The 22633-nt window shown below is 41.0% G+C and overlaps 1 protein-coding gene across 10 annotated transcripts in view; it reads left to right on the top strand.

Annotated features, from left to right (window-relative positions):
* Positions 1 to 22633, top strand: part of CACNA1B (calcium voltage-gated channel subunit alpha1 B) — a 495135-nt gene that overhangs the window by 404207 nt on the left and 68295 nt on the right. For all 10 annotated transcript variants that reach the window (XM_077467940.1, XM_077467939.1, XM_077467936.1 and 7 more), the window contains 5 exons: positions 8575 to 8691; positions 8789 to 8854; positions 10276 to 10367; positions 11862 to 12012; positions 16701 to 16828. In XM_077467940.1, the coding sequence (XP_077324066.1) occupies positions 8575 to 8691; positions 8789 to 8854; positions 10276 to 10367; positions 11862 to 12012; positions 16701 to 16828 (554 nt within the window). The remainder of the gene's footprint in view (positions 1 to 8574; positions 8692 to 8788; positions 8855 to 10275; positions 10368 to 11861; positions 12013 to 16700; positions 16829 to 22633) is intronic.

The following is a 22633-nucleotide window of genomic DNA, read 5'->3' as shown; positions in this document are numbered from 1 at the left end:
ATCGAGTTCCGTTCTAGGAGTACATTTTGGAGATTCCTCGACTAGTTTCGCGGAATTTATCCGCTTCATCTGGAGGTAGTCTGAGAATTAAAATATACATTAGAAAATTCATACCTAACATTTACCTACCTAACATTTACCAAGTTCCAAGGATTTAGCCATGGTGACAACCGTGACTTTTGCATTTTCCCAATGAAAAGGACTTAAATAAGATTTTACATTTATACTAGAAGATGTTTAGGAATAAACAAGTACAGGGGACATGAGGACACTGCCACAAAAATGTGATGGCTTAAGTCAGGGGTGCCCAACCAGTGGCCCGCGAAGCCCTTTGATGTGGCCCGCGACCTCCTGCTCTGTGATGGAATATAATACTGTTATTATTAATAGTACGTTTATTACTAACATCACAGTGTATATATGTAGGCATATCTGTTCTGCAGTGGTTACTGGGCTGTTTTCAAACTGATCCGCAGGTGCAGAGCAGTGCACCTAAGGGTTACCTGCACTGAGCCATAGGCCCCTTTCACACGGTCTGTCCGGCCCAATTGGACCCTCCATTCACCTCTAAAGAGTAGCAGATGTAAATGGACTTGTGTCCGTTTACAAAAGGCCTACCTCCAATCCGATCTGCAAAAAAAGGAAGTAGAGTGGGGCTGTCATGCACCCGCTCCGCTCATTGCGGCCCGCAGCCGGTCACCAAGTCGCTTAGGTGGCCCTCGCTCTTCAAAAGGTTGGGCATCCCTGGCTTAAGTTAACCAATATATTTTTTCTAACAGTCAGCCGAATGGCCAGTCCTACTTTCCTGTTTTACATCTGACTGGATACAGCCGTTGTTTGGTCAGAAATTTTCCTTCTGGCTCCTTAGATTTTGCAGGATGTCAGGTAGGGCGGAGCCAAGAGGTCCACCCACATAACAAATATCATCCGGTTCATCAAGAACGGCGCCAAAATGTGCATAGTGTATTGTTAGCTTTAGCCATAGTCCATGAGTTCTTTGTTAACTTTTGCCGCGTACACACGAGCGAATTGTCTGGCGTACTTAGTCCACCGAAACGCATTTCAGCGGACATTTCGATCGTGTGTGGGCTTCAGCGGACTTTTCCAGCGTAAAGTCCGGTGGACTTAGAAAGTAGTTTTGCAGTCCAATCTTCCCGTCGGACTTGGGTTTCAGCGGACAATACGTTCGCGAGTATGCTAGTCCGGCGGACTAAGAATGACGCATGCTCAGAAGCAAGTACGAAAAAGGAAGCTATTGGCTACTGGCTATTGAACTTCCTTTTTCTAGTCCCGTCGTACGTGCTGTACGTCATCGCGCTAGCAAACGCCGGACTTTCTGTGTGTCCGTGTGTGGCCAAGTCCGTTCGGTAGAAAGTCCACCGGATTGTTTCCTGGACTAAGTACGCCGGACAATTCGCTCGTGTGTACGTGGCATTAGAAACCTAAATGGGCTTCATATTGACTGCTGTAGCACATATAATAAAATTCATATTAGGACAACAGAAACACTACAATTTTGACTGACGATGTAAAAGGTGGACTGTACTTATTTAGATATATACAAAATAAAAATTACCGCGCTAAATATATAATATTCAAAAGTTAGTCATTAAACAATATTCCATAAAGTTCTTGAACACTGGAGTGAATAGTGACAAATAAGTGAAAAAAAGTCCATTGAAGTGATAGCCAAAAAAAAAAAGGCAATGTTTAGATAAGGGTTATGCAATTAGCGGACCTCCAGCTGTTGCAGAACTACAAGTCCCATGAGGCATAGCAAGACTCTGACAGCCACAAGCATGACACCCAGAGGCAGAGGCATGATGGGACTTGTAGTTTTGCAACAGCTGGGGGTCCACTAATTGCAGATCCCTGGTTTAGATGAATATCCACCAGGTGCGCTTCCATCGTGATAAAAAATTGTAAGCTTACCAGATCTGTAGACTCCACATTATAGGAGTCTAGACAAGTGTTTGGATAAGGGCACTTAAAACGAAATCATCAGTGGTTAGCCTGGAAAGGATGGTAACATAGCTGGGCAAACAGATCCCTAGTACTCCTCAGACGTGAACAAATAAGGAAAAAAAAAAGGGTTCCGCATAGTAGTCTTGTGCACAACGGAAAATTTTGTTTAGTTTCGGTTCATTGTCATTCGTAAAATACATAATTTCATTCTGTTATATTCGTTATGTTACGTTAATACGTTTTGGGATAATTCGTAGAGTGTCGATATTCGTTATACTGAATCTCGAATCCTGTCAAATTAATTCGTTAAATATGCGCTACAATTTTGTTTGTATTAGTTGAAATTCGCTATTTATGTATGTATAGACATTCGTGATAATGATTCGTAGTTTTTTTTAAAGTTGTGTGTTTATTGAATCTTTTAACACACACAATGACAACGTCTCTTCTCCTCGGCTCAAATACAATACAACACCCTTCTAACTCAGTTCTCAGGAATGCACTTTGCCAGAAATCCATCCTCCGGCACAAAGTCAACCAGCTGATTGGACTATAAGATTTACTTTGAGCTGACCTTTTGTTTCATTAGATCTTTAAAGAATTACCGAATCATGTCGAATTAATTCGTTATATCCGCTAGAATTTCTTTCGTATTCGTTGTAATTCGTTATTTTTTTGATTCGGACATTCGGATGCATCCGAATGTCCGAAAGATGCAAAATTCGGCCGAATTTCGATTCGTTACGAAACGAGTTGCACAAGCCTAGCGCATAGTGTAAAACCGTAAACCACTTTATTTCGAGAAAAGGTTACTAAACAATCAGCAGTTAAAATAGTAGTTCCCTGGATAAAAACTACTTGTATATAGATTGGTTCAGACATAGACGCCACCCTCCAAAAGAATGGTGCGCAGTCTCCTAAAATAATAGTCATAATCTATAGTGAACACGTGTAAAAAATAATTTGCGTAAAAAAAAAAAAAAAAAACCTTTACAGTGTGTATAGCAAAGCAAGGCACCCTGCAATGGATGAACCTCAATCTTAATAAATTTAAAATTTAAATTCATGTGTGAACAATAAATATTTCATGAATTCAAATTCAATAACCAAGAAAAAGCGTATCACACATCTGATGTGAACACGAAAAAAAAAAAAAAATATTATTTATATATATATATATATATATATATATATATATATATATATATATATATATATATATATATATATATATATATGCAAAATCAGTATTACATAAATAATACAAAAAGAAAAATGCTTCAGTCCTTAAAAAGTCCATAAATTGTGCAACATAAAGTACAAATCAAAGTACAATCGTGCTCAAAGTGCCCCTGAGGAAAAATGGCCTCTTAGCCCTTGTACACACGGTCGGAGATTCCGACGGAATGTGTCCGATCGGACCATTTTGTCGGATATTCTGACTGTGTGTGGTCTCCATCGGACTGTTGGTAAACTTGTTTGTAAAATTTTTCAGACAAAATGCTCCGATCGGACATACTCCGATCATGTGTAGAGAATTCCGTTCGGACAAAGGGCCACGCATGCTCAGATCAAATTCCTACAGCAAAGCTACTAGCCTGATGGTAGTTCCGTTGTAACGAAATAACGTTGTCACGTTCTGAACGATCGGATTTTCCGACAACTTCGTCCGACCCGTGTGTATGCAACAATTTCGGACAAAATCCGTCAGACAAAATCCAACGGATTTGGTTGTCAGAATGTCCGACCCGTGTGTACAAGGGCTTACTGGACTGTACTGATCTCAAATTATAGAGATCATATGCACTAGTAGATGTCCAAGGAGCCGACACTCCCAGTCACAAAACCTTTCTTTGGTTAAGGAATTCGAATTTGTGAAATCCTTATAGTTCACACATGAATTGAAATTTTTATTTATTAAGATTAAGGCTCATCCATTGCAGGGTGACTTGCTTTGTTATATAAACTGTGAGAAGGGTTTCTTTTAGCCCTTGTACACACGGGTTGGACATTCCGACAACAAAATCCGTCAGATTTTTTCCGACGGATTTTGTCTGAAACTTGTGTTGCATACACACGGGTCGGACAAAGTTGTCGGAAAATCCGATCTTTCAGAACGTGATGACGTACGTTTGTTACGACGGGACTACGTTGCGGCTCGTAGCCAATAGCTTTGGCCTCGTAATTTGATCTGAGCATGCGTGGCACTTTGTCCGATCGGAATTCTCTACAAACGATTGGACCATGTTGTCGGAAAATTTTATATCCAGCTCTCAGCTTTGTTGGTCGGACATTCCGATGGAAAAAGTCAGATGGAGCCCACACTCGGTCGGATTATCTGACAACACGGTCCGATTGGACATTTTCCATCGGAATTTGCTACCGTGTGTACAAGGGCTAACACGTGATTTACACGTGATTTATTGGTTCTCACTCTAGACCTGGTACTCAGGTGTAATTGGGTGCAGCAGCTCCAGGTTGTATATTCAACTAAGCGCAAGGTTTCGATTTATATTTGTATACTTATTTACACCCCCCCCCCCAGTGAACATATATACATAGTTACAACATATCCAACTTACAGTATAAAACCCAATGTAATTTACAGAAAAATATCAATAAATAAGTAAAATGTCTGCCAATGTGTTCGTGCCTGAATAACTAGATTATAAAAACAATTCCCTTCTATATATTCCAAGAACAGTATTGCTGCACTGCTGAACAAGAGAGCTGCTAGCCCGGTTGCAAAATTTTGCCAGCCACTAAGTAAAACAAGCTCCAAAATTAAGTTCAGAACCACTGGCAGCGGCCTTCACTTAATGGAAAATTCAGCCCTCGCGCCACTAAGTGATAAATGTGACTAAAGTGAATCAATGTCTAAACTACTTATACATAAATGGAAAAAATTAAAATAGATTAATATATCAAATGTAACCCACTGAGTGATATAAAGTGCATGTGCTAATAGAAAAAAAATGCAGCAAGACAAAATAGTGAACACAAACTATCAAATGAATAATAATCAAAAAAAGAGTCCTGCGCAAATCGTGCCACTCATAAAATATAATCAAGGAACTCAAAATAATATTACGTGAAAAAATCAACATATAAAAAGGAAAAAAATGTCCATAAAAAAGCACAAATATAAGTAAAAAATAAATGGAAGAAGGACCAATGATGCAAAGTCCACTAATCCGGGCTCCCAGAACTCTCACCTTAAGATGGAGTAAACAAGCTGATCAAAAAAGCACCCCAGGAATCTCTCATTTCATTCACTATATTAAGCCATCAAGGAAATCCAGATGAGGGATGTAATAATAAAATTCCGCCACTAGAGGGCCAATCCTAGCATATAGGCTTTGCACTGTGGATCCTCAGATATATTCCGTAGTGTATGGCTCAAAACAAGAGGGGAAGGGGAAAGAGAGAGAGAGAGAGGAGACTCCAATGGTGTAGTATTTAAAATAAGCAGATCGATTTATTAAAACAATATCAAAGACTCTCACATTCAAAACAGAATGAATAGCACAGTAAGGAAGATGGTTGTGTGGCGTCTTCCGCCAGTCTTCTGGTACGTCCTACGGCCACTCCCTACGCGTTACGTCATACCACGTGACTTCTTCACGGCCTTCACTTAATACTGACAGTTACTATGGGTAATATAACCAACTCTGTCTTTTGCTGCCTGGAAGACTGTGATGTGTTGAAGATGCTTGTTTTTTTTTTGGTATTGCTCAGGAAACATCTTCTCAGACCTTCCCCAGCCTGAATGCCCCCCCCCCCCCCTCCACGGTGAAAAGGGGAACAGGAGTCACTGCTTGTTGACGCTCCTCAAACTTGTGCTCAAAGTAACATACATGAAAAAATAATCAAGGCTCCGTCAAAGTAGAAATGCATGAAATATAGCATGCTGCTGCATGTGCATTTTGGATGTATATTCAAGGACACTATTTAGTACGATTGAAATAAAAAAAATTCACTCCAGTGGAAGATAAATGCATCATACAGGAGTTTTCTACAGGGCACCTCAATGCCAAAATAAGAGATATTCTTATGGTGGCACATTTTGCCTGCTCTGGAAAATGCAGAAAAATATGTGATATTATCTAATGTGAATGAGGCCCAGAGGGAACATTTCCAGCCTGAAAGTTTTAATCGAGGTTGTTATAGATATGTCTAGACAGCAGTAACACCTGTTCCTCTGCATGTCATCTCAACCACTGCATGAAGCAATGCAAGCAGGTCAACTGTAGGGGATAATGTGACTCAATTTAGGGGACAGATAAAGTCAGTTTTATTTACAAAGGTTTTTGCCTTTCTAGATACCGAAAAGTCATTGGTATGTGTATTTATACTAATATATATATATATATATATATATATATATATATATATATATACATATGTTATACACAAGGGCACAGTAGAATTTGCTGAGGATATATACATTGCTGTCTAACGATTTGTTAAATTTATTACATATATATATTAGTGTCACATCCATTTTACCACTGGACGTAAGTCTTCCATTTATTAAAGAAGGGCATGGGACTATTACAGGCATCTGAATAATAATGTGATGGGCCTATTTTCAGATTTTGCATCAGGACCCTGTGGCTTTTACCTACACTTCTGGCACAATGTATCTTGCTCAGTAACTTTCTGAGCATATCCTGAGTCTTCAGGTCAAATTTGTGGTCCTGACAGCTATGGCACCTTCTTGACGTCACCAATTTTGAGTAGCCCTTCGTGACCAACATAAGGGTACATCCCAGGAACTCCCACTTTAGCGCCAGCACCTCTACTTCAGACCTTTGTAGTTGACATGGCTGAAGTCAGCACAGATGGATACAAACATGGTGTTAGTATGAGATCATCAGCCCATCGTGATAAAGCCTTCATCTCCTGAATGAGTGTTATCCTTCAAAAAATTTCCCACCTCAACTATTTCACAGTTGTGTTTAACAACAAGTGTAATTAACTGTGTTCATCTTAAAGTGGATCTCTGACCTACACACAAGGCTTCCAGTTTTGTTTGCATTGCAAAATTCACAAGTGCAAGTCTTCAGAGACTCTATTGGCTTTTGCTGACAAAATGCAGGCCTGCAAAAGTGTGTATGTTGCAGTACCTCTTTAAAGCATCACATTTAGTTCATGATGGTTTGTTTAGCTGACTCCTTATATTTTGCATAGTTACCATTTCTGTTCCATTGTTCCCTTCTCAATTTCTTTTTTTTTTCCATGCATCTATCATGATCTCCTTGCTTTGCTTTACCCTGCAGATTGCAGCCTGTGGGATTGCTATGCTTGTGCTTCTAATAATCAGCTACAAAGAATGTGCGGGATGGCACCAAGGGGTCATGTGTGGGTAGCATGCCATGGTCTGGGGAAACGGGGGTCTAAAAGTGAAGAATGATGGGTTCTTGTTTCGGAGCTTCTGGAAATAACTACCTCTAGAATAATATATGTTGAGTCTAAAGCTGGCCATACGCAACAGTATATTTTGGTATTATGCATGTGAACAATAGGTGAAGAACTCTGAAAAAAATCTTATCAGAAGTCATCTGGTTAGGTCAAAATGTTTTTATCCAACATTTATTTGCAATTCTAGAATGTGGAGCACCTGTTCATTGCTACTCTACTACTACTTCTCTTACAATAACCAAACACACAAGGGGCTTATTCACCAAGTCGAGGAGCCAAAGGGCACTAAACCAAGGCAGCCAATCAAAGTTAATCTCTAGTTAATGCAAAATCCCACAAATGGAGTGGGGGATCTTTATTGGCAGTTGAGACTCTTATGATTGACCAACAGTATTCATATATTGTAAGCTCCACAAACAGGGCCCTCCTATTCCTTCTGTATTGAACTGTATTGTAATTGTACTGTCCCTCCTCTACGTTGTAAAGTGCTGCGTAAACTATTGGCGCTTTATAAATCCTGTATAATAATAATATATATATGACCAGTTTAAACCCCAAAATACACCCTATCATGGTCAAGAGTCTCTGTATTGAGAAAAAAAAAAAAAAAAAAAAAAATCACAGCCCTCCACCCCTTTTTTTCATGCAATAATGGTAATAACATTTATGGGACTATAGTGTAAAAACCTAATTTTATAACCTGGACCCATAATTTGACTCAGCAGCAATCATATTTAAAGTCTGGAACCAAGTCAATATATATTGGTAACTGGTTTGGAACATTTTTAAAACATTTTTTGTTAATATTGTTTTTTAAATGTGCATGCCATATGACAGAACAATGCACAGAGGTTCCCCTTTGTTACGAACTGATGGGGCGCAGAGTTTGCCCTACACAAATTTTGATGTAATTTCTATCATCAGCCTGCTTGCTAACAACTAATGAGAACTTTCTGTGTATGGTCACCTTAAGAGTAGGAGAAGCAGAAAGAATGTTTGCATGTGTCTGGGTCCCGGTCCTACCTTCTGGTATGTGAACACCAAGCAAGCTGCAAGTTTTGTGCTCGACTTCGGAATGAAATGGCCTTGGCTTTCTCTTTGCTCATGGGTCTCAATGTGGAATTTTATACCAAAATGTTGTCCTTGCCTTTTGTTGAATTATTCTAACGTTTTCACCCAACACAGGAAAATTTCATCAACCTAAGTTTCTTAAGATTATTTCGAGCTGCTCGACTGATTAAGTTGCTACGTCAAGGTTACACCATCCGCATCCTTCTGTGGACTTTCGTACAATCGTTCAAGGTCAGGAGTTTTAACTGTGGCAGATTAATGTAACTTTTTTTTTTGTTGGTAAAAAAATATTTTCAATAACTATGAGGTATATTCCCTTTGTCCACAGGCTCTGCCCTATGTCTGCCTCCTAATTGCAATGCTGTTCTTCATCTATGCCATTATTGGTATGCAGGTAAGCAGTCAATGGCTAAGTAGTGTGTTTGAATAAAAAACAAAAATACAAAAAATACTTTGCGTTAAATGTTAACTTCACTTCACTTCAACTTTCACTTTTTTTTTATAATTCCTTTATTAAATGAAAGAGAAACATAACAGTGACATGATCAACATTAATAGAACAAATACAAATCCAGGAGCAAATGACATGGTGACACTTAGTCTGGAAATACAGTAAACAGTCCCATACTTAGGCATTAACATATTTGTGGAAGCTCCCAGGCCGAGAGCGTAGTCCTTTTGCGGGACTGTTGGAGCTATCCAAACAGCCAAATCCAACCCAGGTGTGTGGTGATTGTTGCCTGGTCATACACTGCAGTAGCATGTTCAAACTTTTCTGTATAGACTATAAAAAGTAGAAAAAAAAAAAAAAAAAAGATAGATAGATATAAACAAAAAAGAAAAAAAAGGGGGGGGGGGGGAGAGAGGAGGGTGATGAGTCTGCTGTCTGGTCAACCTGGACGTAAAGTATACGGTAAGGTTTAGATTCCGAGGAAATACCATCATTCAGCCAGGTCCTCAAGGACAAACAAGAATCATCAAGATAAAAGTATGATAAGGAGAAGGAATAGGGGGGGGAGGAGGACAGCAGTACAGAAGGAAGGGTACGGGGTTGGGAAGGGTGGGAAGGAGGAGGGAGGAGAGCCGGAAAGAGAGAGTGGGTATAAGGTAAGTAGGTAGACCAGTAAGGATTGGAATAAAGTTAAAGAGTGAGATGAGGTCCATGTGCGTCCCCCAGCTGTGGGGGGGGGGGGCGAGGGGAGGAAAGGGCCCACCTGTATCAGGTAGCTTGCCTAAACGTGTACACTGATTATAATTTAAAAAGAGCAGAAGGAAAGGTTTTGGAAAAACGCTTATATAGGCAAATGCTCAAACTCTCCTAAACTCTTACAAGCTACTATGAGCATTTTTTCTGCCAGAGGTTCTGGCATTTTTTTTTCTGCTCGTAGTGTGCATGGACCCGGAAAACTGCGAATCCATCTCCCGTGGACCTGTAGTCTATTATTTGAAAGGAATTTGTGAATGGATGACGTGGCTGTGTGAAGTCTGGGACAGCGGTGCTGTTTTTAAAGAGTGACAGTGGGTGCTTAGAGAAGACCCCCCACCTGCTGCTACAGGGAGTGGAGGATCGGGGGGGGGGGGGGGGAGACGTGGCAGGAGCTGAAATGTGTTACATGTCCAACCCTAAATATTGGTGGGACACGTAACATGCTCCAAAGGTGAACTTATCCTTTAACTGGTCATTTAAAAACAAAACAGTGCATGCCGTTATATGCCTATGCAATACTTATTCTTTTTTGTTCTTTTTTCAGAGCCAAGTTAAAATGCTGATGTTTTATGTGTATTTCCTGTTATTGATTTTTCTTTATTTTCCAGGTTTTTGGCAACATTGCTTTGTCTGATGACAGCGCCATCAACCGGCATAATAACTTCCGCACCTTCTTTCAAGCACTGATGCTCCTGTTCAGGTACATTTTTAGATTAAGAAAAAAAGAAAATAACTGCGCTAAGGTTAAAAATGTGAATGTGTGAATGTATAAAAAAAAATCCTGTGAGGATATTCAGCTGCGGCTTTCGCTATGTCACATACATGCAAATAAAAACGAAAAAACCCATAAGCCGCGCTAAATAGATACCAAGGCAAATACAACCAACTATTTGTGCAATGATATAAAAGTGAATGTTGAAATAAATATTAGTAAATACAACCAACTGCTTGTGCAAAATAAACAAATAAATATTAAAACAAATATTGTATAGGGTATAGCAACCCTATATGTGTATATGCATATGCGTGATACAGAACATATAAGTATTAGGATTCCTGATCCCAAAAACCCACAAATGCTGATGGGCACATATAATAGGAATCAGTGACACACACCTATTATAAAATATAAACACCCAATGTGACATGGTGGTGTTCCCTATCTCATGCATGCTGAATACTTAGTTGGTCATTGACTGCAGATGTCCCTGACTCTGAGTCTGTTTGGACTACTGAGTTGAGTGTCCGGGAGTGAGTTTTCTTCACAAGAGTTCCTAAAAGAGTGAATCCAGGAAGACATCGAGGAATCTCTTTCATCTTGTGGTTGGAAGTGACGTCCATTCCTATTAAGCCCCGTGTGACCCTCTGTAGTGGGGGGTCATTCATATCTGGTAAGCAGTAAATCTTATCGTGTGTTGGTGGTGGATTGAATACAACTACTCCCATATTTGGATTTCCAGGAAGAGTGTGGTGTTTACTCAGAGGACCCTTACTGGGCCTTACGTTACCCCCCTTTTTTGTTTTTATACGGACTCATTGTTCACACATTGGGTGTTTATATTTTATAATAGGTGTGTGTCACTGATTCCTATTATATGTGCCCATCAGCATTTGTGGGTTTTTGGGATCAGGAATCCTAATACTTATATGTTCTGTATCACGTATATGCATATACACATATAGGGTTGCTATACCCTATACAATATTTGTTTTAATATTTATTTGTTTATTTTGCACAAGCAGTTGGTTGTATTTACTAATATTTATTTCAACATTCACTTTTATATCATTGCACAAATAGTTGGTTGTATTTGCCTTGGTATCTATTTAGCGCGGCTTATGGGTTTTTTCGTTTACATTTTTAGATTAGGGAAGGGTTAGAACCCCTGATAAGGTCTTATTGCCCTGCCCCTGCAGAGGAGATTCCCTTTAATTTCCTGTACTGGAGGCACAGCAGAAAGTGAGGGCAAAGGTTCCTAAGATTAAAGAAAAATCCCACCTTCCGCTCCTTCAAAACCCTTTCCCACTCTTCTTCTCATTTATGTACTGTAGGTCTTCTCTGTTTAATTGTACTTCTTGTTGTTTTTGTCACCAGTGTGATCTATACCTCTCTACAGGCTTTTGCCCCCTCATAGATAACCTTTTGTGAGTCAGGGTGGGCTCTGATAATGGCTTGTTCTTACCCTCCTTGTAGGAGTGCCACTGGTGAGGGCTGGCACGAGATCATGCTGGCCTGTCTCAGCAACAAATCCTGTGACCCGCGCTCCGGCAACACCACAGCGGAATGCGGAAGTGACTTCGCATATTTCTACTTTGTCTCATTTATCTTCCTGTGCTCTTTCTTGGTAAGTCGGGATTTGGGTGGAGGTTACAGTTATAAATCAGTACTCTGTCCACAACAACATGGGTATTTCAGTTTCAAGTGTATATATATTGATGTTTTATATAACTTTTAAGAAAAGCAGCACTCTAAACACATCCTGCATGGAAGCATCAAAAGACCAGCAGTAAAACTCACAGATATGAAATAAACATATCAATAAAAATATTTAATATTCCAGGTCGGCATCCGATGTTCATTGTAATTGACGATGCATTTACATCGATGGACATTTTTCTTTTTTTTAAATAAAGGACTGTTTTGTTTTTATTTACTTTTGAGATTTTTTTTTTAATGAGTAGGAGTACTAATATATCCCATGCTCATTCACATAGGTGGGCGGCCAAGGTCTTTGGGCTCCCTTGCTAAAGGGGGCATCTGGAATCTGATTAGTAACTGTGACGAAACGTCCCTACACTCCGATTGAGTGCTTTCGTCATATACCACTTCCTCCCAGCCTGAATATAGATATCAGATATTCCAACCGCTCACAAGCATAAAACAAGACGACACTTGCTTAGCTGCTCAACATGGACTGATTTATTAGAACCAAAATGACAAGTATTTATAATACAGTAGAAGACTAAAACCTAACCTAATTAGCATGAGCTAATTATCTAATCATTGACCCAGACTAGTTGTCTAAGAGATAGGACTTTTCAGGGTAAGACTTTGTCTCCTAGCTCACTGATTGACTATTCAATACACATTACCATAAACATAAACACAAGGTTAATTAGCACAAACAACAATGTGTGGAATATTCTTACAAGCCAGACTAGACTCATTTACACAACAGACAGGTGGCTGGAGTTGATTACATTAGCATCTAACAGTTTGTGTCCCAACAGTGTGATTCAGTCTATTGCTAATATGGCAAATACATATCCAGAGTCTGTGTGTCTTGGGGGGGGGGGGGGGGGGAGACATGGATCTGAATCCAAGTAACACCACCTCAGGGGTCCCCAGGCATACAGCTCACAAAGAGCACCGTTCCCCCAAATGCCAGGGCCCATAATCACAAGGCAAGAGGCTTGCATTCTGTCCCCTCCAACAGTCTCTGTCCCGGCTAGGTCTGTCACAGTAACCCCCCCAGGGTTGTGGGGAAGAGGCCCTTGTCCTCATTAACATGGGGACAAGGTACTTTGCCAGACCCCCTCCCCCATGTTGAACGCATGTGGCCTGGAATGGTTCAGGAGGGGGGTCCGCTTGACTTTAGTTAGAGCTGCATTGTTTGTTTTTATCTAGATACCCCTTATCTGCATAGGCGATTTTTTTGTAAAGGTGAACTAACCCTTTAAACAGAGGCAGATATATGCTTAGCTTTGGTTACAGATTCAAAGTACAACAGAGCAGGCTAACCAGCCAGCAAATTCCTTTCAGTAAGCCCTGTGCCAAAAGGCTCTGACTTGACCATTAGGTATTGAGCATCCAGCTCACGACTCCTTTCATGTCCTTCCAGGTGTCATTAGAAGTCCTACGGGCATTAGTATTCACACCAGAGAACACTGGCCTAGCCTAAAAGACCTTTTGCATCCCGCTCCCAGTCTGATTAGACCATGTTTCATGAGGCAGGATGACTATAGCTGGTTCTTCTGGGTATTGGACTCTCTCACCCAAGGCCTCCTGCCCTATGCAGTAGCGAATTACATCCGAATAGGTGTGCAGTATCTGGCTTAAATGCCCAGTCTGCATGGGACTCCTCCCATCCTGGCATTTATTTGGCCAGTGACTAGATCCATTACATCACTATTTATAAAAGGGGACCTAACACCCAAATACATAATTCCCTATTACTAGACTAATTTGGGTAAGAGCCACCTAGTGGCAGACTAACAAACTGCACCTGCTTATGATTCTCTGGCATAATCAAGGACCACTACGCTATGCGATCAAAAGGTAATTTGATAATCAGTAACGGTACCAGCAGACTCTGAAAATTAAGTGTCAGGCTAGTTATTTGACAGGTCATGCAGGACTCATTGATTTCCTGCTATATTCCATTCCAAAACCCATTCTGAGAGATGATCCCCAAGGACATGTGTAACATAATGTAGTGTAACATGTGTAATGTAACACTTTGGCCTTAAAAGGCAGAGATAACCACCAGTTGTTCAATCACTTCATTATTCTCTTTGGTTACGCTGTACAACATATCATGATTTATAGCAAAATGTGGGAACTGCACATTCGCCTCAGGCTGCTGTGGCTTACCTTTTAATATGTGACCTTGTCCCTGAACTAAGTACTAAGAATTTTTTTTTTTTTTTTGAGAGACCCTGAAATGGGGCAGGACTGGCTCAATGGAGGGCCTCCACTACTAATCCTGCAAGCACCTTCAGCAGAGGGGTCCCAAAATATGGGGTAGTCTTGCCCTGATCAACAGATCTGATTGCAAACCCAGCATCAACCCAACCCCTTAGTGAAACGGTTACCACTGGGATGGACATCATTGACGTGTACACACACCACACTTGTTCTCCAGGTATAAATTGTCAGACCAGAGCAGGGTAATAGCACTCTGAGTTGAGGATTACTACAACTACAACCTCCTGTGTATAAAACTTGGGTTGCGCTAACTTTATTTTTTATTCAATAAAAAGTGCTGTGCTCAGAAAACCTTATTTAGCTATAAAGAGTATCTTGCCCTAACATGATATTCCAATATTGCTAGATATAAACTAAAAAGTTTACCCGTTACCCGGGTCACTTACCCCTCCACTGATATCAAATAGTTAAAGTGCCTTACAATGCCCACAAACTGTAAAATCAAAATATAAAAATATACTATGGGTGTTCCAAGCCAACACTCACATGGAGACACCCCTACCATCCAACATCTAAAGTGCACTAAAACACCAACCAATACAAGGATACTAAGGGTGTCCCAAGAGAGTGATCACCCAGGACCAACCCCAGCAAACTATCAAAATAAAGTGCCTTGAACCACATATAATGAAAAACCAGTCACAATACAGTATAATATGAATGTCCCAAGTGAGTGATCACTCCTATAAGAAAAGTGCACAGTGCATAAAAATGAACAATCACTTCAGTGCTGGTTAGTTTCTCTTATTTCAAAAGTACTCCTTTTCAGGCTTAAGGTGCTCCCTCTAATCACCAAGTGCTTATACCACCACCAGATGAAATGACCACTCACCAGACCTTGTCTGTGTCTGCGCCTTTAGTTCATTTAAGGATAACCACTCCTTCAATGGTCTCATCAACAGCCTCTCCAAGCTGGAGATAGAAACCTTCTCGTGCTATTTGACTCACAAAAGTATACAAAGGACCATCATAGTGCAGCAAGTCAATGCAAATTTATTAAAACATTTAAAAACAGCTAGATGTACACTCACATATGCCTGAGCCGGCACCAAGCATGTCCAGCCATGTACGTGGCAATAAAGATGGGGTCTACCTCTCCGTGTGTTCACAGCCCTCGGTAGTGCCCTGTGGTTCCCGGGAATACGTCCCAATCCTTCTTTCTCGTCCACCAACTAATCAACGGGGGTTCTGACAACCTCCTGCCTATTTACCTGCACCACTATGTGAAATTTACCCTTCTATCAGTATAGGCCGCATACCCATACATGGAGCAACACCGGCCTATGTCACATAAGCCATCTTTATTGTTCACGTAGATATTGCGGCCAGTAACTCTCCTGATCCAGCAATTTCGCTTCCCTATTTTGAGTACGTTCAAAGCTCTTTTTTTAACTGAAATACTGATAGAGGGGGAGATTTTTCTGAGCTTTTTTTTTGTATAAACTAAAACATTTTATTTGGCACTCCTTCCGTTAGTGCACAGTATGTTTGGCTTTCTGCATTCTTGTTGGCGGCCCTTGTATACTAATTAAAAAGTCCCATGTCAACCTCTCTGACTCATTCCTCCATCTATTTTTAAGAAACCACAAAATGTAGTACATCACTAGCCTAGTCTCTAAATACAAACCTACTCGTTCTCTTCGTTCCTCTCAAGACCTCCTGCTCTCTAGCACCCTCATCACTTCCTCCCATACTCTCCTCCAGGACTTTTCCAAAGCCTCCCCAATCCTATGGAATGCCCTACCCCAATCTGTCCGCCTATCTCCTACTTTATTAGCTTTTAGGCGATCCCTGAAAACCCTTCTCTTCAGAGAAGCCTACCCCACCCACACCTAACTGTATTTTCATTTTCTCCATCAGCTCATCCCCCACAATTATTACCTTTTTGTTCCAACTTGACCCTCCCTTCTAGATTGTAAGCTCTAATGAGCGGGGCCCTCTGATCCCTCCTGTATTGATTTGTATTGTAAGTGTACTGTCTGCCCTCATGTTGTAAAGCGCTGCGCAAACTGTTGGTGCTATATAAATCCTGTATAATAATAATAATAATAAAAATGTGGAAAAAGACTGCAGTGACCTCCTGCTGGCTGCAAAGAGTAAATATAAAATGTACCTGGTTAAAGGGTAATACTAAAGTGGCCTTACCCAAAAAACATAACAATACATTCCCTTTTAATCTCAGTGTGTGAGAATACTTGCATTGGACCAATATTAATATTCAGAATTATATACATATATAATAATTGGTTGTCAGTTTTACTTGCAGGAGCTGTTTGTTTTGAATATTTTCATCTGACATTTTAACTCTTCTCCCACCCCGAGTAGATGCTCAATCTCTTTGTGGCCGTCATCATGGATAATTTTGAGTATTTGACTCGAGACTCCTCCATCCTGGGTCCACATCATCTCGATGAGTTCATCCGTGTTTGGGCAGAGTATGATCCAGCTGCTTGGTATGTTTTAAAAAAAAAAAAACTTTTTGTATACTAATTACTCAAATGAAAACTGACCTTGTTAAAAACCCATTTTACCCATTTTTAAGCGAATATGTCATCAGGTGACAAAAATTATATGGAAGGGTTTGGATTAGATGCTGTGCTTGGTTTCCCCACAGATGAAAATTGTGTATTTTGGAGCACAGAATCTTAAAGAGGAAGTAAACCCTGATGGGTTTACTTCCTCTTTGATTCCCTGCAAAGGTAAAGCATAATGGACTACTGTGCATCGCATCGCATAGCATTGCATCGCATCGCATAGTAGCCCATTATGTGTCACTTACCTGACACAGGAGCCAGCGAAGTCACCGCTGTCCCCTGTAGTCCAGAGCGTCCAGCTTCTCGGTGGGTCTCGCTGCTCCGCCGCTGTCATTCGGTGAAGCCGCAATGACGTCACTCCCGCGCATGCGTACGGGAGCCGCCACTCACGGCATATCGCCGTTGACAGCGGCAAGCTCAGTGCGCCTGCGTTCCGCTGTCTATGGCGCATGCACCATAGACAGCGGTGGCTGTCTTTCGGCAAATATCTCCTAAACCGTGTAGGTTTAGGAGATATTTCTTTGACCTACAGGTAAGCTTAGATTAAGGCTTACCTGTAGGTCCAAGTGGTTTGTAAGGGTTTACAACCACTTTAAAAAGGAGACTTGCACCAAGAAAAGAAGACTACCGTTGCTGACCTCTCCTGAAAATGCTAGCTATCTAGCTGTCACTGACTTGCAACAAAGATGCAGAATAGAATACCAGTTTTGATCTGACTTGATTTGCTGCATGCTTGTTCCAGGCCAGTGACTCCCAAGATTCAATGCTAGAGACAGCCAGGTAGCCTTTTTAAATGCAGGTCAGCAACAGCGACCCCCTATATTTTGCCATTCATTTAAAGTAAATCTCACAAACCTGGGCTACTAAACTGGGCATCTAATAAAATATCGGAAGAGTAAAGGTTACATGAAAACTGCGTGCGAAGATCATAGGTGGATTCATAGGCATCCTAGGTAGCTAATATTATATAAAAATCTTGTCTTTATATTAAGTTTAACTTTTAAATTGCACCACCTATTTTCCACCTCTCCTTATTGGTCTGCGAGGCAGCCCATTACTTTAAAGCAGGGATATGCACTTATTATAAAAAAGTGTAGCGCTAAACCATTGTACTAAAAAGAAACTGTGAACAATTAAACATCTATCTATATGTATAACCACATAGATCTTATGAAAATCTGTAGTGAATAGATGAAATAGATGAACACCAAAACGTTGTGCTCATATATATCGAAAACAATAAAAAAGAAAATGAAAAAAGTATAAATATAAAGTCTCTTTGTATCCAAAGAAATATTCAAGTCCCACGTGTAAATGACACTTCTGATGCACCATCCGGTCCCCAAAAGGGTAGACATGCGAACACCCATGTGATGATACCGCCCACCTTAACAGATGCAGGCTTACCAGATGGATATGACCCAAAAGAATGTATATTCTACAAGCTTTCTATTGACCGTGGAAACTTGAACCGGCCGGTATTGGAATGCCCGAAAACACGAACTGGCCAAGGCTAGAATGCCAGACAACCATCCAAAAAATCTTCACAACCACAATAGGCTTTCTCCTCGCATATAAAGGCCCAATTCAGGATAATGAACATATAGAAGGAAAACATAGGGCCATATAGTGTAATTCCGTTAAAATCAAAATGTATTTAAAAAATAGTAACAAACTCACATTTCTGTAGTTTAAACAAGCGCTTTTCACAGAACAGGTGGCAGTGGAGTCCCCCCGACGCGTTTCGTCCTCAGACATCGTCAGGGATATGCAATTAGCGGACCTGCAGCTGTTGCAGAACTACAATTCCCATGAGGCATAGCAAGAGCATGACAGCCAGAGGCAGAGGCATGATGGGACTCGTAGTTTAGCAACAGCTGGAGGTCCGCTAATTGCAGATCCCTGCTTTAAAGGATAAATAGATGGAAGGGGCCCAGCTAAACTTTTTTAGAAAATGTTGACATGCGAGGATTTTTAGCTGCCTACATACCTGAGTCTGTTGATTATTTCTATATGCAATGTGTACTTAACATCTGCTTATGTTTTTTGTTTTGTTTTTTTCTGTTAAGTGTTTACTTCCTTTGCTGTGTCTGTTACAGATTTATTGTAAAAAATACCTGTGCAAGGCCTTGTTCACATGGAACTACTTGAGCGTATACTTTTGCGACGGCGGTGTGTTCCCATACGGGGATGCACACGTGTTCCATCCCTGTGCAGGCAGTCCCATTCATATCAATTGGGACACAATAGCTGCCTGGACAGAGAGCTGCTGCTCCCAATTTGACATCCATCTTGAGTGAGGGCACAAGTTCGTGTTCCCTAAATGCAGACAGTGTGAGTTCAGGGACACGCACACGCCCACGGGGATCTCAGATTGGCAGCAGCAGCCGTGTCCATGCAGCCAATTGACACTAAAAGCAGCACTTTCACAGGGATGCATGGAACACCTGTGCATCTTTGTGTGGGCAAACATGACCCTCCCGTGGTTGTACAAGCCACAGATCCCTTCCAGGCCAACATGTCACATGTAGCATGTTACTAGAGCTGAACTTGCATGCAACTTGTGAGATACAGAATGGTTGTTTCTACTAAAGAGTCACAATAGAATGTAACAGTAGTGTAGAATATAACACTACCCTGTTTCCCCTAAAATAAGACCTAATGTGATTGTCGGTGATAGCTGCAATAAAAGCCCTACCCCCCAAATAAGCCCTAGTTAAAGTCCTTGTAGGTCTTCTTTTCAGGGTAGGGCTTATTTTTGAGGAAACAGTGTAGGGCTTATTTGGGTGGTAGGGCTTATATTGCAGCCAACACCGACAATCACGCTAGGTCTTATTTTAGGGGAAACAGGGTAGTACAAGGCTTCAAGGTTTTTTTTGATGCCTGTTGTACAATGCCTCTTGTTCATTTTATAAAACTTTGCTCGTGCAAGTATCATGGCCATGTTTATCTAATATTATTGTCAGGTCTTTACTGTTGTCCGTGTCCTCATCAGAGATTTTCCCTTTCCACAGAGAAGGGAAATCTCCCCAATAAGGCCTTAGACAGCAATAAATACCTAAAAAAAGGACCTAGCCTTTCCTCTAAATAGTTTTAGCGGAAGTTATTTTAAAGTGATTGTAAACCCTATTTTTTGTTTATAGCAAACATGTTATACTTACCTGCTCTGTGCAACGGTTTTGCACAGAGCAGCCCCAATCCTCCTCTTCTTAGGTTCTCCTCTGGCGCTTCTGGCTCCTCCTTTTCTCTCCGCGCCACCATAGGAAGCAGCTTCATATTGTGGCAGACCTGCAGGCTTGATCCTGAGCTGCGCTGCCTGTGTCAGTAGATGCAGGTTTGGCCTTGTCCCCAACAAAGGATTGGATTGACAGCAGCAGAAGCCAATAGCTCTCACTGCTATCAATCTGCCTCCTTGCAAGGAGAGAGAGGGTGGAGAGAGCTGCTGATCTTGTGCACGGCGCTGGATCAAGAACGGGCTCAGGTAAGTGTAAAGTAGAGGGGTTGGGGCTGGGGGTGGAGAACTGCACACAGATTTTTTTTTACCTTAATGCATAGAATACATAAAGGTAAAACACCTTCTACCTTTGCAACCACTTTAATGAGTAGTTAATAAAGTTAAAGTGATTGTAAAGCATGCATAGAAAGGTAAAGGTAAAAAACCTGCAGCAAGGTAAAAAACCTTTAGTGTGCAGCCTCAGCCCCTCCTAATACTTACCTGATCCAGTGATGTGCATGAGACCCGAAGCTCCCCTGGGTTTCTCCTTCCTCATTGGATGAGATGCAGCAACAGTAACAATTGACTCCTGCTGCTATCAATCACGGCAAGTGAGGCGGGGGGCAGGGCTGAGCCATGCTCTCTGCGTCTTATGAGTGAGTATGCACAAGTACCCCACAGTACTTGGAGGGGGGGGGGACCAGAGAAGAGGAGGGTTAGGGCTACTCTGTTCAAAACCATTGCACAGAGCAGGTCAGTATGTCATGTTTGTTATTTTGTTTTAAATAAAATAATTTCCTTTACAATCACTTTAATATACCCATAAAAGATTTAAAAGGTAAATTAATCACAATAACAAATATAAATAATCATGGCTGGAGGTATCAGCTTTAGATCATTATAATTAATATAAGGCAATCCAGTAGATATTTATTTTGTTATACGTTTATGTTTTTTGTGTGACATTGAAAGGACTTTTCCAGGGTCTTAGTGCTATCACATGGTAATTTGGGGAGGCTCCAAAGCCTGTGTACACATTAAAGCTGACATAATATGGAAATTTCAGGGGGCTAGTTGTCGACAATGGAGTGTGCCTGCTATGCAACCAATCAATGTTGCCTTTTAAACCCTTCATGGTTTCTTGTACCCCTGGAGACTCTTAAGGTGGCAAATATGGCACAGCCACACATACAGTGCCTTGCGAAAGTATTCGGCCCCCTTGAACTTTTCAACCTTTTGGCACATTTCAGGCTTCAAACATAAAGATATAAAATTTTAAATTTTTGTGAAGAACCACCAACAAGTGGGACATAATTGTGAAGTGGAACGAAATCTATTGGATAATTTAAACTTTTTTAGCAAATAAAAAAACTGAAAAGTGGTGCGTGCAAAATTATTCGGCCCCTTTACTTTCAGTGCAGCAAACTCACTCCAGAAGTTCAGCGAGGATCTCTGAATGATCCAATGTTGTCCTAAATGACTGATGGTGATAAATAGAATCCACCTGTGTGTAATCAAGTCTCTGTATAAATGCACCTGCTCTGTGATAGTCTCAGGGTTCTGTTGAAAGCGCAGAGAGCATCATGAAGACCAAGGAACACACCAGGCAGGTCCGTAATACTGTTGTGGAGAAGTTTAAAGCCGGATTTGGATACAAAAAGATTTCCCAAGCTTTAAACATCCCAAAGAGCACTGTGCAAGCGATCATTTTGAAATGGAAGGAGTATCAGACCACTGCAAATCTACCAAGACCTGGCCATCCCTCTAAACTTTCAGCTCAGACAAGATCAGAGATGCAGCCAAGAGGCCCATGATCACTCTGGATGAACTGCAGAGAACTACAGCTGAGGTGGGAGAGTCTGTCCATAGGACAACAATCAGTCGTACACTGCACAAATCTGCCCTTTATGGAAGAGTGGCAAGAAGAAAGCCATTTCTCAAAGATATCCATAAAAAGTCTCGTCTAAAGTTTGCCACAAGCCACCTGGGAGACACACCAAACATGTGGAAGAAGGTGCTCTGGTCAGATGAAATCAAAATCCAACTTTTTGCCCACAATGCAAAACGATATGTTTGGCGTAAAAGCAACACAGCTCATCACCCTCAACACACTATCCCCACTGTCAAACATGGTGGTGGCAGCATCATGGTTTGGGCCTGCTTTTCTTTAGCAGGGACAGGGAAGATGGTTAAAATTGAGGGGAAGATGGATGCAGCCAAATACAGGACCATTGTGGATGAAAACCTGTTGGAGTCTGCAAAAGACCTGAAACTGGGACGGAGATTTATCTTCCAACAAGACAATGATCCCAAACATACAGCAAAATCTACAAAGGAATGGTTCACAAATAAACGTATCCAGGTGTTAGAATGGCCAAGTCAAAGTCCAGACCTGAATCCAATCGAGAATCTGTGGAAAGAGCTGAAAACTGCTGTTCACAAACGCTCTCCATCCAACCTCACTGAGCTCCAGCTGTTTTGCAAGGAAGAACGGGCAAGAATTTCAGTCT

Source organism: Lithobates pipiens, unplaced genomic scaffold, assembly GCF_037356315.1.
Source record: "Lithobates pipiens isolate NorthernLeopardFrog02 unplaced genomic scaffold, aLitPip1_a1.2 Scaffold_11, whole genome shotgun sequence".
Taxonomy (NCBI): domain Eukaryota; kingdom Metazoa; phylum Chordata; class Amphibia; order Anura; family Ranidae; genus Lithobates; species Lithobates pipiens.
This window is presented reverse-complemented; position numbering and strand designations above follow the sequence as displayed.